Below are 27,358 nucleotides of genomic sequence, written 5' to 3'. Positions count from 1 at the left end.
TACCATTTTGTTATTTTATACTTCTACTCCACTACATTTCAGTATTGAACGTTTTTTTTGCCCCCAAGGCATTACTTTGCAGATTAAGTTTTTACATAGATTAGAAACATATTGTACGATAAATATATAAAATGTTTATTATAATTAGAAAATATGATGGATTCTAGGCCAATCAACATTCCGACAGAATATCAAATGGTTCAACTGAGCTCCCCTGCAATAAACAAACCATCCATAATGGTAATAATATAGCAAGATAGACTTCTTTTCAGAGAGGTTTCTATCCATATATCTATTCCTGATCATTGTCTATCCATATATCTATTCCTGATTATTGCTTCTATGTATAATTACATCTTTTTAATGTCTGTTTAATGTCTGCATCTAATAGAGGCTAAAAAAAACGTACTATATTATAGATACTATACTATGATATGAATTGTGATCTATCTATCTATCTATCTATCTTTAATCCTTACGTCGTGCAAACAAAATAATCAAAAGCATGTATCCGTTTTGAAAAAAAAACATTTACTTGAAATATCAACATTTTCTCAAAAAGTATAAATAGTGATTTATGATTGATTTCAATTTTTATACAAAAATAATACATTAGGAGGAGAAATAAAATCATGTCCTGTCCCACAAGTATGAATGCCCTCTGATCAGATGGCAGTAGATATGCCTATAATAACAAGCCAACCAACATAATAATAACAAATGTGACCTAATATTGAACAGGAGACTGGATCTGGCACGCAGGGTTCAGTAGTCAAAATGGCATTTTTGTCTCATAAAAACATGGGTGGTTGTAGTGATTCTTGATGCCAAATGTGGTCCCCATCTCAACCTTTCTCATCATTGTCCAGCTAAGTTAAGGTTAGCTTAACTGCAACTGAATCTTTGTTCTGACAGAACTTTGCTTACAAAGTACACAGACGATGGGAAAATGAGATAAAGTGGACACAAACACACAGACACACTCCTGCACGCCTGTTGCTAGCTAGCTTACAGCTGACGTCTGTACAGTTACTTAGTTACTAGTTAGACTAGTTAGTTTAGTTAGACTAAACACAAATGGTCCAACAGTCCAAGTTACGCAGAAGGAAGTTCGCTTCTGTCCGAACAAACCTTTACACCTCTTCCTAACACGCAGCCAGCGAGCGCACTCTGGTAGATGGACTGGGAAGAACTGTCCAGATATACTTTGAGCAATGTCACAGAGTGGTGAGGCATGGGATTTGGTTGTGTTGCCTTTTTGATTTCTCCCTCTGCAAATAAGTGTCTTAAGTCGTTTATTATTTAACTAACACCATTTTAGCTGTGGATTAAATAAGATGCCGCTTCTCAACCTCTTAAAGGAGGCTCTCTTCATCGATGTTGACTGGAGGGAAAACAGAAGCATGGAACTTTGCAAAAAAAGAGCCAGGGCGAGCGCGTTTTCAAACAGGCGACATGCCACTGAGCCTGGGCCCGCAGGGTGAACCAATCTGACGTTGGCTAGTCAAGAAGAGGTGTGATACTGTTAGCGTGGGCGTCTGTACCCACAGCAGCTGCTCCTCTCCCCAACATTTCTCAGTCTTTGTGGATTCCTGTATGATTAGAGCAGACTGCTATCACAACATTGTCCTCTTTCATGTTTCTCTCCTTCACAAAATACCAGACTGAGATGACTGTTTTGTTTCTGAATACTTGTCAATATTTTCATTCTAACCCTGGGGGGTCCTGCCGCCATGATGTATGATAAGGAGTTATTAACAATATTTGTCCTATTTGGTATCTCTTCACATTGAGGCAGGAGGAAGTGGGAGAAGTAAGAGGAAGAGGGTGAGACCCATTCCTGAAATTCACCTGAACCTGTGTGCAAACAACATGGAGGGGAAGGGCCGCATTAAAGTGTGTGAGTCAGTCTCCCTCCATAGACAGTGCAGGCTGACTCGTATTCTTTGGCATTTTTGTCACACATACATCTATCTGCTTTTGTGGTATTTTACATGCAGCTTTATCAATAGCAACTCCAGTACAGTAAATATAAGTATAATTGTTGGTGACTTCACTGATAGTGCATATTCATTTCCAGTCTCAAGTGTGTGGAGTTCTGTGCCGAGTCCAGTTTTACAAAGCGTTGCGTATTGACGCATTGCATAGTCCTTTTAAGATTGTCAAAGTCTTTTCAATCACAGTATACACATTGAACAACTCGAAATGATGAACCCCTCGCATTCACCGCCTGCACTTTTGTGTGAAAAAATAACATGGAAGACTCCTTTAAAGCCCAGTAAGAATATCAAATGCATGCACAAGATCAATACGCGGTTATTGTGATTGTCACACAGTTCTGCTCACGTGCAAAGCAATTTGTGTAGGCGTCCAGGAACTTATAAGTCTTTCAGCCTTCACAGAGGCCGATCATTGTCTCTGTTAGTTTCAGGTTGTCTTCATATTTCCACCTTAAATCAGAGTGTAATATAAGTTGTCCCAGAGCCTTCATTCAAGTCCATACCACAACAGTTTCTGAGCGCTTTTTGTATGCTTGGTTTTTGTTCCTTTTGTAATGTCAGAAAAGAGGATGACAGGGGGCATAAAGACTCTTACCTAAAACTGAATACTGGTTTCAAAGATTGTGTTAAAATCATCCATGTTGATCATTTGTGTGCGGCGGAGGGGAATCCAGTCTCCTCACTTTCAGGTGCAATGAGTCCCTCCCCCCCCTCCCCCCCTGTCCCCATTTCCCATTTTCACCGCATGACCCACAGCCGTCGCCACTCCTCTCGTATTGTTGACTGACTCATCATCCAGTCCGCCGTTCCTGGTTATTAAGAGTTGTCATGGTTACCGCGGGGAGAGGGTGGAAAAATGTGCTCCCGTTGCCGGGCACTGAGGAAGTCAGGTGGACGCTCTCACCAAGCTTGAAGAGGACACTGAAAGGAGAAGGAGAGAAATGTGAGACAAAGTAGGCCTGCGTTACATAAAACAATAAATATAAGCTGTCCAGTAACACAGGTATATATAATGTGCATAAAGGCTGTTTGAAAGTGACACATGAAACCTATGTAAAAATACCTGTAGTGGAAAGTAACAAAGTATAACTTTGAGATACTTTACTAGAGTTTTTCCATTTTATGCTCCTTTATACTTTTACTCCACTACGTTTTCAGAGGGAAATATTATAATTTTTACTCCACTAAATTTAGCTTACAGTTACTTGTTACTTTCAAATTTATAGTATAAATACATATCATAAGTCTATAAAATATCATGCATTGTTATAGGTTAATTAGGTAGGATTCCACCTTGATGAACTACTACATTAAAGTGCTGTTTACATGATTCAATAATATAACACTAACAGGATCCAGATTACTTTTGATATTTTAAGTATATGTTGTTGCTTGGGTAAAAGGACTTTTTACCTAAGTAAATTATGTGAATACTTCTTCCACCACTGGTAAATACATCCCCCCTGCACCTTCAGGTGCCACACCTGACCAAATACATTCCCCATCCCTCTTCTCCTGACTCTCAAAAGCTCTGTTTCCATTGAAATGCTCTCTGTTTTCTAGATTGGTTGTGGAATTTATTTTTCCCCTGCCTCCCCCGGGATAGAGGCAGGTGACCCTGGTGTGACCCTGCGGCCAGCAAACAGCTTCACCTGATAAAGCTGACCCGCTGCTAAGACTTGAGCAGAGGTGAGTTTGAAACGGACTCAGGTATAATGGAGGGTTCTCTGTAAACAATGAGTGTTATAAAGTCTGAGCATGCTGGTCGTGTCATGAGAAGAAGGCCGCCCCGTCCAAATAAAGCCCTGATAAGAAAATACCTGGGAGAGCCTGCTAGCTAATTGCTCTCTAAATAAATGTGTTAGTGAAATGAAACAGGGTGGTGATGCCAGTGGTGGGACGTAACCACCAGTACTTTTACTCAAGTGCTGCACTTAAGCACAATTTTAACATACTTGTGCATTACTTTTAATACTTTTTAGTCCACTACATTTCAAAAGGGTGATATTTTTTATTTGACAGATGTAGTGAGTAGTTACTTGGCATATTAAGAGAAACAGGATTGATTCTGTTTGATTAGTTGATTGACAGAAAATACGTTTTTTTTAAAAAAGGCCAAAAATGTGATAGTTTCCAGCTCCTCAAATGTAACAATTTGCTTTTAAATAGTTTTAATTCTAGTTAGTTATACAAAAGAAGTTGCCTCAGTTTTATTAATGTTTTTATAAACACTTAATTGAGGAAAAATTGATAACAAAATAATTCTCAGTTTGAGCCCTGCAATGTTATTGTTAAAGATTAAACCAATGGTTTTTGGTTGTGACTTTTTATAAAAAGCAGTCCCTTGTCACGTCTATCTTTAGTTGACATCATCACATCGGAAACGTTTCATTTACGGTCGATCAAATATCTAAAACCACTCCATCTGTAGAATTCCTACAGTATTTGATGTGTTAAAGTAGTTCTTGAGTATGTTATCACAAATAAGGTCTAGTCGTTTAGTATAGTATTGTAGTAGTAGTAGTGAACCTATTATTTATGAGTACTTTTTCCACCACACGGTACAGCTTTTATCACGAAATACACCTTCATTGTTTTGCAGAAGTGTATCAATAAACCTCTGATCGTCCCCCGAGAGAGAGCAAAACCCTGACCAAAATGGGCCTACACTTTGTAGCCTCAGAGACGTTTGTTTTACTTTCTGCCTCCTGTGAAGGTACACCGCACTTTCATCCCATCAGCCCACGTGTCTGTCAGTAGCAGCGCGGCGGTACAAGCGATCGGCCTCAGCGTGGGAAATTGAGCGTGTGAACGCTCTGTGGACAACATTTCAGGCTAGAGCGAGCACCGAGAGCAGGGAGAAGTAGGAAAGAGGAAGAGGTGTAATTACTCCCCACCCAGCCCATCTCATCTCCAGCCTCACTGTAGCATGGAGGAAAGTAGCAGCACACAAGGCTGGAGAACTTTGATTAACAGCGGGGCTCATTTCCTGATCGCAGAGGTAACTCTCACCGGGGAGAGGAAAGTGAAAGGAGGCAGCATTAATCAAGGCGTTCAGGCTGAGCGAGCAGGTGATTGATTAGACGTCTGTTTAAGAGGAAATAGGAATTCTGAGGAGTATACCATCCATATATCTGTCTGGTCTATTAGTTTGGAGATCAGCAGCAGCCCTGAAGAAAAACTATAGGAAGTAAAAGAAGCAGTATGTACGGCTACATAAATGATGTGATTTGTATGCCATTTTGGTGATTTTACTCTTCAGATTTCAACTGCGTGACTGAACTAATAAAATTGTATTTACCCAGGAGAGACCCCCAAGTTGCACCATCTTGTTTACGGGACCGTCCTAATGTGACAGGAATTAAACAAGTCAACACACAATCACAATACACACACACACACTTCTCCCTGTCACGATGTAGTTCCTGCTGTCAGTGTGTGCTTTCGATAGTGTTGTTTCTCTCAATCAGAACAGGGTGAGGGGGACTTCTGTGTATCAATAGGTGATGAGAGAGCTAATCAAAGTGTTTACAGTACTTTTTAAAAGAGAGATTTCATGAAACGATAGTACTACCTGTTGCTAAATGTAAGAATTACAACAAAAACTGCAATAACATCTTAGATTTCCTGCCGATTCTCATGCAAATGCCCCAATATTGATTACAGACTTTGATTTTTTCGATCAAAATCCCACAATGGCAGCCAGACAGAGGTGAGAACATGCATCTAACTGTGGCGCCTGTGATGCGGTATGATGCAACTGACTATGGACTGACCGTCTTGCTTGAGGACATGGAGCTGAGGGTGCTGATGCTGTTGGCGTCTGTGACCACCATGGCCGAGGGGAAACGGGACGGGTGGGAATATTGTGGGGGCTCTTGTTTGTGAGGATACACTGCAAAGGAAAGTCAGACAGATAGTTAGATTTCCACACTTGTACATGAATGTTTTTAAAAAACCTTATACGTAGGGGGACATAAAAATGTTGAGCAATGTTTCCACTTAGCTTAATTCCTGAAAATACCAAACAAGAGAAGAAGAAGAAGAAGATCTGATCTAAAATCTAGTATTTGTGAGTGGAGCTCTTCTTTTAGTATTGACAGACAGAGTAGAGAGCGGCAAAAGATTTGACTCCTGTCGTCATGTGGGCAGAGATGTGTCCATGCATGACACCAAAAGTGGATTTGGGCAAGGAAACCAAACCTAACAAATCATAATAGGGGGAAGAGGGTGTTTTGTAGACTGTTTTTTTAAACGATCTTGTCTTGTTTACACTACAGTATCTACTGTATACCAGTGATATATAATATATATTACTGGTTCCCAATCTTGAGAGTGGACCCCTGAAATGGTCCCTAATGGGACTACGAGGATAGGAAAGAATAAAAAACATATGTCCTCTACACAAAATGATGTTTCTAATTTGTTTATGTGAAATATTGGACAGTTTTACCCTTTCAGGCCTCTAAAATTATTGAAACCAAACTTTTTTTTTTTACTTCCACACATAGACTGTAGCCAAAGCGTCACAAGCCAAAAAGGTTGGGCACCAATGATATAACTGATTTTCAAAGCACAATAGAGGCTTATATACAAAGAAGATTATTAGAGTAGATAGGAGTGTTACTGACTGTGGGAGTGTGTGACAGTAGCCATGAACGGCTGCTGGCTCATGTGGTTGGAGGACTGCTGCATCAGGCTCTGCTGGTGGGGGCTGTGGAGCTGCTGGGAAAACTGCACCGGCTGCAGCGCCGCAAGGCTGCCCGCCACGCTGTTGATCACTGGCACCGACTGAGATTGCGATGTGTTTAAACCTAGTGAGACACAGCGAAACCTCAGTCGAACCATGTCACGATGGAATAAATTCAATGGCTTTCACTTCTTTTCTGGAGGGACGGAGGACTTACTCTGTGCTATGGCCATGACTCCAGATAGAGGCATGATGAGGTTCTGTGTCTGCTGATGGCTGTGATGGGAACTGTGGATGTTGGTCAGTGTACTGACTGGAGGAAGTCCTCCACCTGAGCCTGAAATCTGGGGAGAGATGAAAGAAACACACACAATTAGAGAACTGATTTATTGCTGTAATATTTTGTTATAACAGACTACAACACTCAAAGTTAGTGTCTGCTATGTCAATTCACATAAATGTATTTTCAAAGTGAAAAAACAGATGTTGGCTACTAAACAAACAACAGAAGTAAATGTTGACTTAGTTTAGATTCTTTTGTATAACACTACACTTGTGTAACTCCACTCATACACAGCACACAAGCAAATAATGATAAGAAACAAAAAGTAAAGAAGAAATAATCATACAAAAAAACTTCAGCTAGAAGACTGTGCATGAGTTTGTGTAGCACATTGACCGTGTTTGTACCTGCATGCTGGTTCATACGAATGCTTATGTGCATATTTGCAAAACAACAACATCTATGCATTTACAGTGATGGCTATCTGAATCAGGATCTTCCCACTCGGTGGGGCTGCGACTTTTTGACTACTGCCAGCTGCCCACAGAGGACAGACCAGCAAAACACACATCAGCAAATGAGAAACGTGTCAGCTCTGACCTGCTGCACACAACACTGCCTGCCCTCGCTGTGGTCATTTCACATAATGCTGCTTCAAAAGGCAGAAGTATTTTGATCTGACAGGGAAGTTAGTGAATAGTTTTGAATATGTTGCATGACTTTAAGTGACCAGTTAAGTGGTTTAGATGGTTTAGTTTTTAGTTAATGGGAATTTTAATTTTGGTCAAAGAAGAATAATATTCTATATTCTATTTTGACAGTAAATCACACATCACATATCAGAAGTATTGTTGCACCACCACTCAAACGCTTTGGGCCCATGCACAGGTTTCCTCACTGATCAAATATTGGACTAGGGCAGAAGGGAGAAACTCTGAAGTAGACACACACAAAAAACCATGGGGTATAATCAAATGTTGGCGTCATTTCAGTGGCAGAACAAGCAGCGCTCCACCTGTGGCTCCTCTTTTCGAGGCATTTAATCAATAAGAACAGAATGTTTCATTGTCAGGTTTATTGGCTGAGCGATGAACATGCCTGGTACACTCTGGTGAAGGTTAGTCCAGCCATGGCCTGCCACCCTGGCTCCACCTTCCAAACAGAGCAGCACAATGCGCTAATTGTGCTGCTTTGTACGTTTATGCTAATAGCAGGCCAGGTCTTATCTAATCTGAGGCCATGAAGGCTCAGGTGTGTTCACTCACCATCTTGACGTCAGGTGACAGCAGACTGTGGCTGTGGTCCAATCCTCCCGGAGACACCTGCTGAAGCACCGACTGGCTGGTCGCCATGCCGTTGCTACTGTGGTGACTGATGGCCGTGGAGGAGGTGACCTCACCGGGGCCTTGGCTGTAACGCACTGAGAGAGAGAGACACAGAACGTTAGTTTCACCTGTCGTGTCATAACACTGTAACACTTATGTGGGGCAGAGTGATAGTAGCGTCGGCCTGGTTCTGTGCTGAGAAACGTCGCTATCACTCCAATCAACCTGCTCTTTGACTCAGACAGGGGAGGACAGAGCAAACAAACACAGTGACCCGTCTGCTGCTATCTGCGTAACTGAGCCAAGGCCATTCACTGTGTTCACTGACTCACAACAGCACAACTCCTATCAGATCTGATCAGCAAACAAATGTTACCCATCGTAATTACATCAGTGTGAAGTTTTTTACACGATACATAGTATAGATAGTATTTTAAACGAAATGTACTAAAAGTAGAAGTAACCTTACTCATTCTGCAGAAAAATGGCCCCTGCAAGTGTTATATCGTTAAATGTTACACTGTCAGATTTGTAATACTGATGCATCAACGTAAAAAGCAGCATTTTGCTGTTATAGCTGGTTTGAGGTGGAGCTAGTTTTAACTACGTTATATACAGTTTGGTAGTTTAGTCCAGTGATTCACAGACTCCCTCTAAAGGGCCACGAGATAAATGTTAGGGGGAGATGATTAATGCAGTAGGACAGAAGAAAAAAACTAAGTCCTGCCACATAAACTTCTCTAACCTGTGACTGTAGCTCTTTCGGCCTAAATGAAACGATCTAAGAAGCGTATTTTGGAGGAGCAAAAAAAGTTAATTTACCTCTAACATGTAGTGGAGTATAAGCATAAAGTGGCAAATCAACAAAGGACCTAAAAATTTTACTTTAGTACAGTGTTTGAGTGAATGCACTTTTTGTACAATTTTCACATATTCACAGTGAAGTTGCAATAAAAAGGAAATTCTTCTTTTAGTGCCATCCCTCAATCTCGTGTCTAGACTCAGTGTTGTCTCTCACTGGTGGCTCGAAGGAATGCTTCACCCCACCACAACCGACAATCAAATGCCTGTTTGCCGATCCAGGCCCCCTCTGATACCAACAGAGTAAACATTACACAATAACAAGCAATGTCAAACACATTCTTATCCTGTGGTCTCAGCCTTACACTCTCTAGAGTGTCCCCCCCTCAGTGACAGTGTAGAGACAGACTCTGTTTACACTCAGATCTCCCATCTTACCCGAGCCCTCCGTCCCTGACCCAGGTGTGACAGCTTGAATGCCCTGCCGAAGTCAGTCAGACATGACAGGAGGCATTGACATACAGCCATTTTGAGATAAAAGGGAGGGAGAGGCGCTGGCACTAAATGTGACCAATGAGGGGGGGCATTGATTTCCTGTCAGTGCTGGAAACTGGAACAGGATGTGTTTGCAGATCTGAATATTTGCCTCAGGTGTCAGGGAAACAAATAGGCATAATCTTTTATCCTAAAATACTGCAAAGTAATCTGTCTTTGAGTTGGTGGATGGGTACAGATTCACGTAGGCTATATGTCAACGCATATCACTGCAGTAATCGTAATAATCTTGCATAAGATGCCGTACATTTAAAACAATAGTTTGACATTTTGGGAGTTAGCGGCGATTATTACCGCTCTCATGTCTGCGCACAAAATAACAAAGCTACAGCCAGCAGTCAGCTAGTTTAGCTTAGCATTAAGAGGAGGAAACAGCTAGTCTGGCTCTGTCCAAAAATAACAACATTTGCATAGGATTTTGTATTAAACAAACAAGATATAACATGTTACTACTGAGCTTTAGAGATGCTGGTAACTTTAGTCAGATTGTCTTTAACCTTTTGACAAAGCCAGGCTAGTTGTTTCCCCCTGCTTTCAGTCTTTATGCTAAGCTAAGCTAGGCTGACTGTCTTTAGGCTCCAGCTACACATTTAACAGACAGACATGAGAGTGTTATCGATCATGTAACTCTCAGCAAGAAAGCAAACAAGCATATTTCCCATAATGTTAAACTATTCCTTTAACTACAGACACTTGAAACACAGATACAGCGATGCCTGATGCCACAGCACCATATTTCATCCTCCAGAGTATACCTGTCTTCCATTTTGTTCAGCCCACAGACTTCATATTGTCTTCAGGAACATACTAGCAACCCCACAACACTCCACCGCGCCTTGTAAACATTGCCGCAGAACAATAAAGCACTCCATTGGACTCATGACCCCCATTGCCACACAATAGAGGAGGACTCATAAAAAGGCAGTTATCTCGAAGCTGGGCCAACCTCTTAAAGTGTCAGACAGAGAAAAGGATGCTATTCAGTTTCTTTGAGTTCAGCAGTAATTCCAGCTGCAGGGAACCTAGTAGTAAGTAAGGAGGACTTCAACAATCTAAACTAAGAGACTCTGGGTTTCTAGAAAGCAGGTTTTCTGCAGACACACTTAAAGTCACTAAGCACTTATAATAATAATAATAATAATAATAATAATAATAATAATAATTTAAGTTGGAAATTCTGTAAAACTACAGTTTTGCTTTCACAAGATGAGACTTGAAAAACTGAGGCGTCCTTTTAAAGAGCAGGGGGAGGGCGAGAACTTCAGAAGGGGAGTGGTAGCAAGGATTTTCAGCAGGTTTAAAAGGCTCTAGCTCCCTGTGTGACCCATGTAATATCAAAGCCTGCCTCCCCAACCCCAGGCAGTGCTCATTGTAGTGCCGCTGCATATGACAGACCTCCTGGGTCTCTGCAGGACGTATCCAGTCTCTTCTTTGTGGCTTTCTGGGAGACACAGAGCAGTGGAAAGTGCAGACCTAGGCCATCCTTTTCTGTGTGTGTCTTGTTTCAAGCTAGCCTGAGGTGACGGAAACCAACGCAACCCACGGATAGTCCCCCCTACTGCTGTGTCTGATCAGGAACTTCTGAGTCTGCTAGTTTTGTAACGTGCAGAACGATGCAGCTCAGCTTACACGGCAATGATTCAATTTTATGATGACTTCAGCTGGCAAGTTACCAATGATTGAAGTACTAATCTTAAAATACTCCATTACAAGTAAAACTCCTGCATTCATATCCTACACAATAAATGTACAGAAGTATAAGCAAAATGTACATAAAGTATCCAAAGTAAAAGTACTTGTCAAGACAAAAAAACTGCCCCTGTGACTTAAGTATTATTATATTTTACATTATGAGATTGTTACCGAGCAGCATCTTACTGTTGTAGCTAGTCTTAACCACTTCAATAATATGACGTAGATTAGTGCAATGGTTCCCAAACTAGGGGTTGGCCCCCTCCAAGGGGTCACGAGATAAATGTGAGGGGTTGTAAGATGATAAATGGGGCAGGAAAAAAGAAAAAATAAAGTTCTGCAACATGCATTTTTATGAATTTTCTATAATCTGTGTTTTTTCTGTGAAATGTTGTAAAAAAGGTTTAGAGGGGAATGTTGTCTGTGGTGGAACATCTATAACTAATAGACATCTGAAAATTGACAAGGGGCCATAACCAGACTCTGATTTTTGTAAGCAAACTTGTCTTGAACCAATAGTATAATCCTTAGCTATGCATAACATTTTCTAAGAATATCATATTTTGAAAAGGTCGTTGTTGTCAAATAAATATAGTGAAGTGAAAAGTGCAATATTTCGTGGAGTAAAAGTACAAGGTAACATACACTAGAAAGACTCAGGTAAACATCCTTTACATTATTTTTGCATAAGAAAATCTAATGTTTGTAAACATACAGTACATTTGTAAGTTTTGATATAGTCAACATATTCGGATCTAACTGCACTCTCGCAGGCTACCCGATCCGCCCACTTTACTACAAGACACGCCCACTCCACTACACCGCACGTCCCGTGACATAACTTGCTGCATTAACGTACTTATTTAAACCTAAACCTAACCATGTAGTTTTTATGCGTATAATATAACTTAGTTTGGTGCCTAAAGCTAACCACATAGTTTTGGTGCCTACAAACGTAACCCAACGGAAATCGTTTTAAGGGCGAGTCAAGTAGTAGGTGTATCCTGTAGTACTGTGGACCCGCAGATAGACCTGCGTGGAAATATTGGCCGTTGCCCCCAGACGCTAAAATGTCATCAGACCAATTGCCAATGGGTTCCAAGATTAAGCTGAGATTAATGTTTCAAAGTAAAATGGCGTAAATAAAATGGAATACTTGAGCTCAGTAAACGTTATGAGTGGATAAATAGTAAGTAAATCTTGCATAGGAAAACACGGGTGCGTGCACAAATCCAAACTATGTCATCTGCCTGAAATCCGTTTCATTTCTGTAAGTAAAAAAGGTCACCACCAAAACTGCACATCACACTGTTTGATTGTCTATCCAGTTGTGACCGACTGATCAATGAACTGAAACAGAATCAATAAAAACTCCCAAAGTAAGAGGAGTTTCTTTGATCTGACCCAGCAGTGACCTCCCTCGTATGACTGAAGGTGTGGCGACGGTTTAAGGAGGGGGGTGACTAGCTTTCTCTGTAGGCGAAGAAGGGGTCATCAGTCCTGTCTGGCCAGAAAAGAGCCAATACTCCAGTGGACAGCTCCTGCTGCTTCAAGTCTGCACCCAGCCTCAGCAGCTATACCAGTGCCCATAAAGATGAAGGGGGGAGGCTTTAAAGTCAGTCCTCCTCAAGGCCCAGCAGAGACAAATGAACCTAGGTTACAGTGACTGCAGTCTTCTAATACACCACAGACAATGGGACCTCCTGCTGAGGGAGAGTATAGAGAGTAGAAGTCAGAGGAGCCCCTAATCAAAGGCCTGGGAGATGTAGTAGCAAAGGATTTTAATTGTCCATTAAGCATGCATAATACAGGCCGTGCCCTAGCAACGCAATGAGACGCCCTGCTGGGATATTATTGTCAGGCCAGGGGCTGACACTGAAAAACAGCTGATGCTGTCGGCAGGATGCCAGCAGGACACCTTGTAAGCAGCCAGCTGAGGGTTTTTTGGGGGGAGCAAAGTGTTTTCCGCCATGCAACCTTATCGCTGACCCCTCTGGCTTGGACACCTGAGGTCAATGCCTGGTCAGGTGTTCTCAGCAACAAGAAGAAAAAAAAACTCAAGCAAACAGACAATCACCAAAGGTAAAAGAGCAAGCCAAGGCAAACAGTTTGCTTTCCCTTCAAAGCTCGCCTCGTGTTCGAACACGAGAGGACAACAATAGGCTCTGAGTGAGACTCTCAAATCACAGTTTTATGGAGGGTGAGTGATGACACGGAGGATAATGCTCTGTGAGGCCTATTAGCTTTGTTTTTATGTCGTATACAGCAGGTAGACTCTGTCAATACTAATTACTCCAAATGCAAACAGGTCAGGGTGAAATGGTCAGAGCAATAACGCACAGCATTTCCTTGTTTTGGAGACTCTCCGAGCAGAGTGATTAGCAACCTGCATGGGAGGTGGAAATGTGGAAAGGACAGCGTAATGTTGAGTAAATCTGGATGTGTCTGTCCCCCCCCCCCCACCTCACTGCCCCTGGCCTGACCCTGGCCTGTCACAGGATTGCTGCCCTTTGTGTCATGCTTCTCCATGCTGACTTTGGAGTGGAGATTGCAGGTACAATGTGAATTGTTCTCAGTGTGTTTTCAAAGATCAGAATAACAATGGCATTTGCTCAGCTCACTCACTCACGCTCATTGATCACTTGCCCCCTCTTTCTCTGCCTCTCTGATCACATCAACTGTGATTCTAACCATGTTACATTAGACAATATTGACGGCATTTTCCCACCGAATGAAACTAAATCATGCAATTCTTTGCACAATTATCTCAAATTTAGGCGTAAACATCGTACATTTTCTCTGTAAACTGATGTTGTGTATATTTCCATGCGTACTCTGTCACTAGTCATGTGGGATTGTTTAACATAAGCCATGAATCTGCATGTGACCCATAAAAGGGAGCTTTACACATTAAAGTCTGTTGAAAGGTCTTGGAAAGTTTCGTAGTAATGTAAGTAATGTAGGCAACAGGTTCAGACAGTGATGAATAATGCATGGAATGAAAAATACAATATCTTAGGTTGTGCTGTATCGATTTGAAACTTTTCTTTTTAAACTGTCTGACAGTGTTAAAGGAGTGCAACACTAAATCGGTGGAGTACTCTTTTAAAGACAAGTCACATTCTGTCTGCTCTGTGTGCTGCTAAACTGCATGCAAAGCAACGCCACTTGGCATCTTACTGGGAGGTGAAATGCTGGTATGATGTGGCGAGCTGTGTGACAGCAGAGGGTTCATACTGTGGGGCGGTAGACTGACGGAGTCCATGGCCAGCTTTTGCCTGAAGGCTTCCTCTTTACGCCGGTTGGCAAACCAGTTGTAGACTCGCACTTCAGTGACCAGATTAGAGCCGAGGCCCTGAGCTTTGGAGGGGGAGACGCCTCTCTGAAGACATTCGGCTCTGTAGAAAACAGGTGAAAAAGGTGAAAAATTAGGATTGATATTGTTTGGGTAACATTTTTTTTAAGAAGGTAGAGGAAGGTGTCATGTTTATCTACCTGTTGCACTCTTCTACCAACGCTTCCCTCTCCTCCTTGCTGGGGTTTTTCTGCCGTTCATAGGCCTGGTACAGGATTTGCTGTGACGCAGGCCCCCATTTGAAACGGTTACGTCTCATTTTCTTGCAGGAGGGTTCACTGCCAACCTCTTCACCGGGCGGACCCATGCCCTGACCGGACGGGTTGAACTCTGGGAAAAAAAACACCGGATCCTGATTGCCTTTGTCTGTCATGTTGCTGCCAGAGCCTAGCACCGCCTGGTTGAACTCTGCAAAACAAGAAGAGGTACATTCAATACGTTTCAAAATGCTTTCTTTTATTGCAAAACCACAAAAAGAAAAGACAGATTCGTAAAGTTAGTTAGACACATGATAGTGTTTTTTTTTTTTATAAATTAACAAATAATATTTTTTCTTTTAGATGCATTATGCAAAACCTATTGCTGTAGGTGCTTGTTTATGTCATCCAGCCTAATGACAAAATGTCCAACTCAACTTGATATCCCTGCAGGTTTGAAACCCAAATAAAGTGCCGTGCTGCTGTCAACTACACAATACAGGCCAGGCTGAAGCTGTGAGAAACTCAAATATTAACTTACGTCTGAGAATTTCCCGCTGTTTCCTGACGTACCAGGTGTAGAGGGCCGCTCGCTTCTGTGTTTTCATGGGCGTGCCTTTGTTGAGATGCTGGGAGAGGTGAGATTGGTTCAGTCCTGTAACGTCCACCACCTCCCGTTGGGGGATGTTGTGCTGTTGCATGTAACCTTTGATCATGCGGGCAGCACGCCATGGATCCTCTCTGGGTTCAGATTAAACACAGCAGCACAAAACATTCACGTTACCACTGGACTACGTGTAGCTTTTAGAGGGAAGTAGGACAGAGCAAAAACACCTTTACTCACATTTTATGGCTGAGTTAAAGTTTTTTTGTCAATTTAATTAATGTAAATAAATTGACAGAAATGCTATACGTAACCAGGAGTTTGGTTGTTTTGTTGATAATAAAAGTTGTCTATTTATGCCTTTAACAAATTCTATGAAATACTCTGATCAAACACACATGAACTTGTTCCTTTTCTTTAGCTTCACTGTTTTTCAAGGCCTCAAGTTTAAAGGGTAACAAGTCCACTCACTGAGGACCTGTTGTATGGATCATTGTAGCCCGTTCAGTAGCCTAGCCTTTACATTTTTTCAAAAGTTAGTTAAAGTGGATTCAGGCAGGTTGAGAAACTTGGACTTAGCATGTGTTGCCTCAATACATGATTTGAGCCTGGAAACAGTTAGATAAGGTTTGTGTAAATTTGAAGCAAGCATAGACAAAAAAAAAAAAAATGCAAATTAAAAAAGGACCCCCAAACTGTCTGATAAATCTTGAGGATGTTGACAAAACTTGTGATAATATTTGTCAGATTTCCAGTGTGCTATTTGTAAAATGTACTGTATAAAAACTAGGTATCGGCATAACATTTACTGTATACATCGGCCTACTCGATCAGATGTTCTTAATCAAAGAATAATTTGAGGTCAGGATTACGTGACGGTATAGTCATATACTTGTCTGTAAAATTAGAGATTTTAATCTCAAAGAAATGCAAAGTTCATTAAAAGAAAATTAATTTTTTCGTATTTAAGAAATGACATTTAGGCCTACTTGTATAAATATTAACTTTGTCTCCATATATGAATTTGGCATTAAAAACATGTTCTTACCTGTAGAATAAGCACCCACATTATTCATTAGGGCCTAACGTCACATTTCTGCAGCAGCAAGAACATGTCAGAACGACTGTCCGGGGGTATAACGGAGCCTTAGAGCTCAGCAGACACACCGACAACGGGACTGTAGCAAATGTACACGCGCCTGTTTGTTTAGGAGAATGTGGAGGCCTACAGAAGTCTGCGGGTTAAGTGGGAGATGTTAGTTTATAACTTTTGACAATGAATAACCAGATCTCCATTCACTCTAATCACACGCCAGTGTGTATCTTTCAGTTGATGATTTATAGAATAAAATTAATAATAACTTAACTACACGTGGGTTAGTTTTGATATTCTTCCGGTCCTGTTTCAGCCTCAAATATGACTTTTACAGTGAATCAAGTGCTCTGAGTGGAATAAAGGGATTACAGGTGTCCAATTCATATTGCTTTTTGGCATGACAGACACATGAACTAATGGAAACAAATGTTAGTCATAAAGAAATTATAAATCAAAATGTATTATTATTATTATTATTATTATTATTTGTAGTAGTAGTAGTATTATCAATGTATAGTAGGCTATTACTATATTTATCAAACGTGTTAATATCCAATAATTACACGCTGCTCGTTTTTTAGCCTATACATTCTCAGCCAGAAGTTGTTTCCATTCACTTTCTCTTCATGTCGCCCTTTGCCGGATTTGTATCGTTAGGAGGTGGAGTATATAGCCTAGTTAATAATAAATAGATTTTAGTTCAGCTGATATTTTCCAAAGGTAAAGAAATAATAATCCATGTGGATAATTAGTAACCAGAATGTGAAAACAGAACCGCGGCGGGTTATTTTAAAATTGTAAACAAAGAAGGGAAATGCCTTTTGCTAGGCCATAAAAGGCCAATTTATTTAAATGTCTGCTTCATTTTCTAACCTTTAAAACGTACAAATAAGAGCATTTGAACTGCGCTGCAGTAAACAGAATAAACCCGAGCGCGTAGTCCCTTTATCATTTCACCCCTCATAATGCGCTTAGCCTAAAGCCTTTCAACTTTCTTTTTTTTTACACTTACCAAAAAACTTGGATACAGTATGAACACTTACGATAACATGCGGTCCACCTCCGCCCTCTGCTCGGCGGCCTCTTCCGTGTTGAGCGACTGGAGCTCCTTGAGTATCGGCGGGGTGTCGTAGTCGTCCCCGTCCTCAGAGCCCTCGTCCCCGGACAGCTTGCCCTTGCTGTGGCCGTTGGTGAGCGTGTGGAAGACGGGCTTGGAGTCGGCGTCCGCCCCGTTCATCTTGCCGCTGTGAGGACGTGCGGGGGACATGGATAGGTTCTCCAGTTTTACTCCAAAGCCCGGCGGGCTGGGGTCCATATCATCCAGGGCCTGGATCAGAACATCTTTGGTAACTCCTGAGTCCAGCAGGGCGCTGAGGAGCTCCTGCTGCAGGGATGTCAGCTTGGATACCATTTTAGAGAACATTAAAAACACAACATAGGCCTGCTGTGTGCGCGCTGCAGCAGAGGGGAAAAGGGAAGGATATATAGAGGGATATAATAAAAAAGTCAAAATAAAGTTCCTCTCTTGCTCTCCGCTCCAGTGTTGTGGGGAGTGACACCTGCTTGACTTCCCTGTTGAAGAGCAGGATGGAGCTACTTTGTCATGATGCTTTCTGAGTGCAGGGGGATATAAAACGTGGTAATGAGTGGGCCGGCTGATGGGAGCCTTATGTAAATCCACTGAGTACGGCCCGCTCTGGGCCGAGGTAGACATGTGTTTACACTGCTGCACTGCTGCTTTTATTGGCTCCCCTTATCAGCAAAACTTTCATGGACTTTGGACCCTGTTGTATATGCCATAAAGACTTTTAAGAAAAGAGAGCTGCACATATATTCACACCGCTGGATATGTTATTCTAGTTTTATAATAAGTAGTTCTCCGAGAATCAATGTGTATGTATTTATTTAACTTATTAAAGGACTTGATTTAGGCTACATTATTAGGCTAAGTGTACTCGTTATTGCCTAATGGGCTAATCGTAGGTGTTAATGAGCTGTTGTTGCTGTCCTCATTAATTCAGGTGTTTGTTTCCTTTAGAGAATCTCATTAGCTTTAGGCAAATAGTCTCACATCAAGGGGGTCATACAGAAATGTTTATGTATTTAAATTATAATGCAGTAGGCGAATTAGAAAACGTTTTCCAACTTTCTTTGAGAAAGCAGCCACTATTTAGTATTAATAATATCTAAAAAAAATCAAAAAAAAAAACAATGGAGCTCTATCTTTAGGGTTACAGTAATAATGAAATAGGCATATTGTAATTGTTTGTAACTTAAAATGCAAGCTCTGGTGTAACTACATTAGCCTGTAGGCTACTCTATACCTTGAAAACGTGGGACAAGAATCCCTTTTAAAAGCTTGAAATGGCCTAAATTGTCTCTTATCTGCGCACAATGACAGGAACAATATAAACCATTTGGGTCCCATAATGGAAACGCCACAGTTTGATCTCACTTTGCACATATTTGAAAACCTTCAACTCACTCAGGAGTTAAACAAGCCCTAATCATTCATGTAAGAGCAGATTGGAGTTATTAGGGACCTCTGAATTGACCATGTGAAATCGTTCTGAATACAATAATAAAGCGGTTTAGCTGTTTACCCCCATTTAAACTAACAGCCTCCTCGGAAACAAAGTCACACTCACTGAAGCAGGTGCAGCGCGACGTCAAAGGTGTCCGATCGGACTTTAAAGCTCAAGCAAACCGATACAAATTAGCTCTGTAAACTTTATCAAACGTGGTTTTGTTGCAAATATCAAATAAGACGTCATAGGCTACATATAGTATAGTTAATAAGCAATAGGCTATTTAGCGAATCAAAATGAGGGGAGATAAATCCTGAAAAGTAAAATGCGTGAATTCACTGTTAATGTCTTCTATGACTCCGGATTTGTTGCTCTTCGAATGTGATTTAAACTTTATTTGAAGCTGTCAGAGCAAATTATCCTTAAACTGAAATCGGCAAAACTGCTGCATTTTTCATGGCGAGCTGACGCATTTTCCATATTAAATCCGTTAGGGAGGCCTATAGGCTGCACGGCTGTTATAATAGTGGTTTTAGATGACAACATGTTAGGTTACTGGAAAATGTCAAAATAAAAAAACAAACTTAAAGTTAAAAACTCAAGTTGAACTCGTGCAAGACAAGAGCAAGGATCATTTCACAAGACAGCTGCGGCGGGGAAACATATTAAACATCTAGTGGAAAGAATGAAATCATTATGGGAAAAAAGCAAAAAACAGATATAGGCTAAATGAAAGTTATACATCTCCATGTATTGGCATGTCGCAGCTTTATATCAGCATGGGGTACCATATATTCAAATGTGTTTATTAGGATAAACCCCTGAGTCTAATATATTTAGCCTCCCGGCCTTTCCGAGCCCCTTAAGAGACAATAGGAGCTGCTGACCCGTTTTAGTTTTAAATATCTGGGGTTGTGTGTGTGTGTGTGTGTGTGTGTGTGTGTGTGTGTGTGTGTGTGTGTGTGTGTGTGTGTGTGTGTGTGTGTGTGTGTGTGTGCGTGTGTCAGAAGTGATAAAGATTGAATAAACAAAAATGAAATGGCAAAAACACCCTTCACAGTGAAATGCATGGCATCTGAAATGAGACGTATACGGTAAAATTGTTACTTTCCCAATGACAAAAATATCTTCAATAGATTTTTTTTATTGCAATAGTTAATGCAATTGATAATTGCATTAACTGTTTGAAATGGCTACATAAACACTGCAAAAAATAGCAGGCTGTTTCTAGTCAACTCAAAATGGCATTGGTAATAATAATTAATATTCTTATTTGAAAATGTTTACGTTTGTAATAAAAAAAGTAATAAAATATATTCTTATATGCTGACTTAATGTACAGCCACAGTATCATGAGATGAATGAAATGGAAGGTGTAACTCAGGTTAAAAGGTGGTTTAGAGTTGGAGCCTGAAAACTGACCTGGGACCAGAAGAAGATCAGCTTCCTGTACAGCAGGTTAGTTTTAGGGAGTCAGTTGGCATAGAAACCATATATTCAAACAAAACTTCTTAAGTATCAAAGAAAAAAACTCACTGAAAGCAAAATAAAATTCTCATCTGAAAAGTAAACTTTTGAAACAAATGATGAGTTTAATCCTAATGTGTTGTGGTGTCTCCCCCCCGCTCCCTGTCTGGCTGCCTGACTCTCTTTGGTTTGCACTTCTGACACACACCTTTCGTGTGGGCGGGTCTTTTCAGGGGTACGTCCCCATTGGCTAATGAGTTTTTGAGTGACAGCCAGGTGAACAGTGCAGTGTGGCAAATCAATTTCGGTTTTGGGGACAGACAACCTAAACAGCAGCACTACTACTAAGTGTAAGTACTGATGTGTAGTCTGTGGTGTTAAGTTAAAAGTAAAGCTAAGCTTTGCTATGTAGGCTACGTTAGCATTTAGACTTAGCTAAGTGCTATCTATAATGATTGCTAAGTAGCATACTATATAGTTATATGTGCTTCATTATAGCATAGCAGAAAATGAACTCAGTAATGATAGGTACATTAACAGCCATGGGGATAACATTAAACATTAGATAATATGTTCATCTGCCCTTTCCTCTGTAGATAGTAGACATTATATTCACAGCTTCTAAATTGTACACCTTCACCAATACCCTCCCTTATAAAGCATTGTGTATGATCAGATCAATCGCAGCCACATTCATTTGTTGTTTAATATTATTTACTGTAATATATTCCTGAATGTATTTTGTCAATGTTTTAATGCTCTCCCACTTAAATGCAGGTGATGGGACTTGTTGTACCTGCTTGGTATTGGCACTGATACATTATTTTAAATAATGCTAAAAGTTGGTAGCTTGGACAATCCAACCACACAAACTACACCAGAGAGCAAGTCTTACATTTATTTTGCTTGGTTTCTTAACATGGATCAGACGCAAACTTATAGCATTAGTGACATTGTGATGTATTAGTTAGCTGGATCATAATCTGTCATAATAGGCCGGATCTACCTGGGACTACATCGTAGGTGTGTTCAGGTCCTGCCCAGGTACCACATGATGTTCTACAGAGAGAAGATGATGAGCCTACACTGATTCGTATGGCAAAGCTGCTTTTTAGCCAAATCTCTCATCGCATGCACGTTTTGTTCATATTTTATCAGAAATGAAAACAGGCCGGTATGGTCAGTCAGGCACACACACACACACACACACACACATCACACAGCGATTTTTGTTTGATACTTAAGATGTTTTGTTTGACTATATTGGCACACACATCTAATTACATAGGAAATGGGCTGCTTTTAGAACAGAAAATCAAAGATTATTATTATTATTAAATATGTTTATATGAGGGACCATGTACAAAAATACATTAATCTCACAGGAAAGATGCTTTGTAACAGATTAGCTAATTTCCATCTAGAGTCCCTGGGCAGATGAAAGGAAACAATAAAACACAGAAGAAAACCTATCATCTCTACGACAAATGGACCGACAAATGTAGATGCCCAATCAGGTGTATGCACACACACACACACACACACACACACACACACACACACACACACACACACACACACACACACACACACACACACACACACACACACACTCAAAGAAAGATTTAGGAATAAACACAACACTGCATACCAATATCAATATATTATAGGAGGTTATGCAGGTATAATCCTTTTGTTATAGAATATTTTCCATAAGCAAATTGTGTAGTTTCTTACTTTGTCTCCCTCTAATAAAGAAGGTACGAGAAAATTCGAGAAAAAAAAAAAAGAAGAAAATTCACTTTCTGCAAACACAACTTTTCTGTAAAAAAAACCAACATGACTACAGAAGCCACTGAGCTCTTCTGTGAATGAGGGTTTACAACAAGATGCTTAACCAATTACTGGTTAGACATGTAATCTTTCAGTGTAGTATCAATGTGGTTGATCATTACTAATACACAGGATTGCCCTAAACCTATTAGCACCAGAGCCAATATGATGCAGCGAGACTTTCTTTAACATAACAAGTGTTGTTAGTGGATGTTTACCCTTCCAGAAAAGGATTATGATGATCCAAATGTAACTAATATTATATAAATAAAACAACATTTACAATACAAGAAGAGATAAGTTCCAACAATCCACTGCTGAGTCCAAGAGACACAGTTCTCTGTGGGCATGTTAATGATTTTATTATTATAGTGAAGTCTTATTTAAGGTATTTTCTTCTATTGGGAAACATCATCAAACAGTTGTTTCTCTCATAAATAAAAGTCTGCGGCAGCTGTGGGTGTCATTACACAGATAACACTCTTATCTTCAGCTACTATTCTTGTATAAAGTTTCCCTGAGTTAAACGCCTTAGCTGCACTTTGTTTCCGGTGTGTAAAGTGCCACAGCCGCTGTGTTAATAACCCAGTGGAAACAGATAAATTACAGTCTGTCTGCAGCTCTGTCCTCTCCAGGTGACAAGACACTAAACCTATTCACCCAATCACAGGGCAACGAAGGGTTCAAACTTATTGGTTGGAAACTAGAGGTATGTTGGGTTAAAGGTAAATCAAAGAAAGATGATCTGAAATACATGTGAAGCAGAAAATAATAGTCCGATTTATTAAGTTTGCAGCCACAGGAGTGTTAATAAATTATCCCAATTTAAACAAAGATACGGATGTTACACCTTTGTCTAAATGTAATTGAAAATCTGTAAATCTAAGCCCAAAAATATCAAAGAACATGTTTTATCTGAGAGGTGATAACTAAACAAGCAACGGAAGTACAGAAGCATTACAGTAACAGACAAACACACACACACACACACATACACAAGCGCGTGCACACACACACACACACACACACACACACACACACACACACACACACACACGCACACACAAAAATGTATGCCTTGCCACCTCTGGGTAACAACATTTTGGCGTTAATTTTTCTGGCACTTTCCCATGTTTCCATTTAAAATATGTCAACCATTAACGACAAATAATAACAAGCAGCAAAAACAGTTTATCCAGTACACAGACTGACTTTGTGAAATCGGCCTGAGCGCTGGAGCGCGACGTGGAACATGCACTGCCCATTAACACTTTGACACAGATCAGTGGCATGTGGGTTGAGTAACCAGGGGGGACAGGGACCATTCGGGGCGGGGACAGTCTACCTGTTTCCTGTAACGATACTTGTCTATCCACCTGAGCTGTTGTGTCAGGCATCGACCAGCACTGCTATGACTTTAAGGTGGACTGGATTAAAAGATAAGTCTAAATGTATTGTCAACAGATCCCATGAAAAGACCAAAAACAATGATGAATTTATCGTACTGACAAGTGTCGTCTGTGTATCCAAAGTCTGATATTTCTTACTTCTCTGATAGAGCGTCATCTTTGTCCAAAAACTGTTCAAAACGCATGAATGAGACACACTGTTGCACATGGAACATGCGTACTGTTTATTCTGTGTAAAGCCCACATATGCTGCTCTACTGCTGTCAACATTCACTGAAGCACACAATGTGTATTAATCCACAGCTAGAAATAGCCTCCAATATATCTACTAAATTTACTATTTACTTCTGTTTGAGTAATGTTTGCTAAAAACGAACATCCAGTTGTTTTAGTAAATTGTTTAGCCTTTTTAAGATATGAGAGTATATGTGTGACCCTTTTTTAAAAAAATTTTTTTTTTTTAAAAAAAAAAAAGTTTTTTTTTTAGTTCAAAAAAAAAAAAAAAAAAAAAGCAAAAAATTTTTTGAGATAGTGTTTTTTTTGTGTGAAAAAAGGGTAAAGTTTTGCTTGACTAACTAACACATTGTTTTTGATGACAATGAGAAACATTTAGAACAACGCTAGCATGATCCTGTAATGGAGAGGCCTCGGAATTATACACAGATGGGTGTCTGTCCTCTGCCACAAAGCAGGTGTAAGTCAAAGGTCCCCCAACAAGATAGCTATGAGGAGTTACAAGATGATTAACAAGATAGGAAATAAGAAAAAAGACATTTCTGCTTTACAAAATTGTGTAGTTGTTCTCTAATCTTTGCTTTTTGTTGCTTTTATACAGGATAGTTTTACCTCTTCAGACCTGGACAAACTGTTCAAACTGCTGCTAGCTCATAGACATAGACAACCTGTGATCAGGGGTTACAAGTGCTTATGAATAAAGGATTACAAGCCAAAAAGATAGTTTGAACCACGCTGTTTGTTAAAAATAGGAGAGTCTACCAGTTGGCACCCAAATTACGTGAAAATGTATATTAATTTTGGGTCCTTGCATAAATCTTTTGTCATTATTTGAAGTGACTATATATAACTTTGAAATGTTTCTGAAACTGTATAATTTTTATCTGATGATCATAAATGACCTGTAACAGCAAACGAGACTAACAGTGAAAAGAACGTCATTCTTATATAGTTTTTAGAAAGGCATCTGCCCAGGTTCGATTTTTCCCGCAAAGTCACAGTCGCAGGTAGACAGTAACACATTCTGACGGGTCACAGATTTCTTTGTTACACCAGAAAAGCCTGTGTTAGTGTATCCAGCCAGGTAAAAGGTAGCAAGAGATTTCTTTATATTAGCCTAACTGTATTGTAATGTTATGTTAGAAGTTATCTGCTGTAGTTATGGCTGATACTGGGGCAGGACCATCACAGGAAAGAAGGAAACTAAACGAAGAACAACTGAAAGCTAAAAGGGAAAGTGAAAGATAACGGGCGATAACAGATGGAGACAATTACGGGATTGTAAATGATTCAAAACCCACCCCGAATTGGTAGGTACAAAAAAAGTTTGAACACTATGTTTTTTTTTTTCATGACTATTTACATTTAGATTCTACTGAAGGCATCAAAACTATGAATGAACACATATGGAATTATTATTAACAAAATTGTAATAACTAAAACATGTCTTATATTCTAGATTCTTCAATGCCACCCTTTGCTTTTTTATTAATAAGGGAAAAAAAATTCCACTAATTAACCCTGACAAAGCACACCTGTGAAGTGAAAACCATTTCAGGTGACTACCTCATGAAGCTCATTGAGAGAACACCAAGGGTTTGCAGAGTTATCAAAAAAAGCAAAGGGTGGCTACTTTGAAGAATCTAAAATATAAGACATGTTTTCAGTTATTTCACACTTTTTTGTTAAGTACATAATTCCATATGTGTTCATTCATAGTTTTGATGCCTTCAGTGAGAATCTACGATGCAAATAGTCATGAAAATAAAGGAAACGCATTGAATGAGAAGGTGTGTCCAAACTTTTGGCCTGTACTGTATTTAATATGTCTATTTCATTCATAAAAGAACTTTAGAATGTGTGATGTGGTTGTACGTCAGTAGCAGAGAGTAAATTACGTCCTCCTTCCATTTAGCGCCAACGTTTTATTCCTTTTACTCCGTGTTTGTGTTGACCTACTATTTTCTTTTCCCTTGTGCCTCTGTAACGTTACTTGTGTAAAGCGTCCGTGGGTTTCATGAAATGTGTTATATTAATCTAAGTTCTTATTACGTTGGTTGCTACAACAATTTCTTAATGCTTTGGCTCGTGACAAAGTGACAGTGATACCTGGTTTAGCTCACCAGACATCCAGGCTAAGTATGCATCACTTGAAATGCAACAATGAAATCAGAGCCGATCCGCCCTATACGCTCACTACGCAAACTGCGTAGGGCCCCGCAAATTACTCGAGGCCCCGCCTCCCCCACGTGTCATAGCGCGTCAATTAATGTTTACAACATCCATGACAAAATGAAGCGAAACTATCCTTCTGGTCACGAAAAGAGGAAAAAAAAACACCTTGAGAGTGAATTGCGGGAACAACAATCAGGTAAACTTGTGTTCTCTCCTCTCCAAGTTTGATGTCAGCAAAGTAAAGTTATGTTTATGTGCATTTCTGTTGTGTTTTTTTTGTTGGTCTTGCTAACCTAGCTGGGCAGGCAGGCAGTGCATCTCTTGGTCTGTGTCTAGCTGCTAATGCCGGTCACTTCCAGGGCTGTGTTTTGTGACTTTGTGCCTGACAAAGGTGAGAGTAAAATACAATTATTTATTACGTTTGATAAATGAGAAAGTGCAACGGTGTTCGTTTACTGCAGCTCGGAAAGGAGAACCACGTCCGGTGTGTTATCATGCGTTAGGCGCGTGCACGAAATGAATATATGAGAAGACCAGACAGACTGTAGGCTACAATATATGGGCGTGAATGATGGCACTCCTCATCAAAGTACACATTAGACATACTTTTAAGACACTGATTATCTAGTCTCAGACAATGTGTAGTTAAAAACTCTAAACAACTGCACTAATTATGCAAGATGGAAAGCAATGTATTGACAATTTGACATTGATTTATAGGCTATATTGAATTTAAAATGTTGATAAGCTGGACATACTGGTCAATATGGATGCACATCCCTCAGTAAATAATAACCATAAATCAAGAATTGCTTCAACACGCATAGGCTAATAATAAATAAAAACTTTAACATGCTCTGGCAAGCCATTTTAGCTTTTATTCATCGCAGTTTATGCATTTTTTATATCAAGAATTCGATTTCTTTACTATTTGCAATGTGAATTCTTGGTTATTTTTACTAGTAGGGCCCCTTAGTTAATTTTTACCTACCAATGTATATTTTTGATATCAGGAATTACATGTTCACTTGTACAAAAGTTAATTCTTGATATCACTCACAGGGATTATTGATATCTGCATCACTAGTTCACTATTTAAATATTACAAGAGCCA

At 40.1% G+C, this 27,358-nt stretch overlaps 1 protein-coding gene across 1 annotated transcript; it reads right to left on the bottom strand.

Moving 5' to 3' along the window:
- Positions 1-510: 510 nt before the first annotated feature.
- Positions 511-18,586, bottom strand: hnf1ba (HNF1 homeobox Ba). Its single transcript, XM_039786725.1, has 10 exons — positions 17,642-18,586; positions 15,440-15,639; positions 14,842-15,109; positions 14,527-14,744; positions 8,239-8,393; positions 6,908-7,034; positions 6,632-6,814; positions 5,777-5,895; positions 5,302-5,346; positions 511-2,921 (listed from the first exon to the last, which is right to left on the bottom strand). Exons 1-10 carry the CDS (start codon positions 18,310-18,312, stop codon positions 2,901-2,903), a joined length of 2,007 nt encoding a protein of 668 aa, XP_039642659.1. The 5' UTR covers positions 18,313-18,586; the 3' UTR covers positions 511-2,900.
- Between the last annotated feature and the right edge of the window lie 8,772 nt (positions 18,587-27,358).

Source organism: Perca fluviatilis, chromosome 2 (genome assembly GCF_010015445.1).
Source record: "Perca fluviatilis chromosome 2, GENO_Pfluv_1.0, whole genome shotgun sequence".
NCBI lineage: Eukaryota > Metazoa > Chordata > Actinopteri > Perciformes > Percidae > Perca > Perca fluviatilis.
The sequence above is the reverse complement of the archived record's forward strand: the minus strand, read 5'-3'. Positions and strand labels throughout refer to the sequence as shown.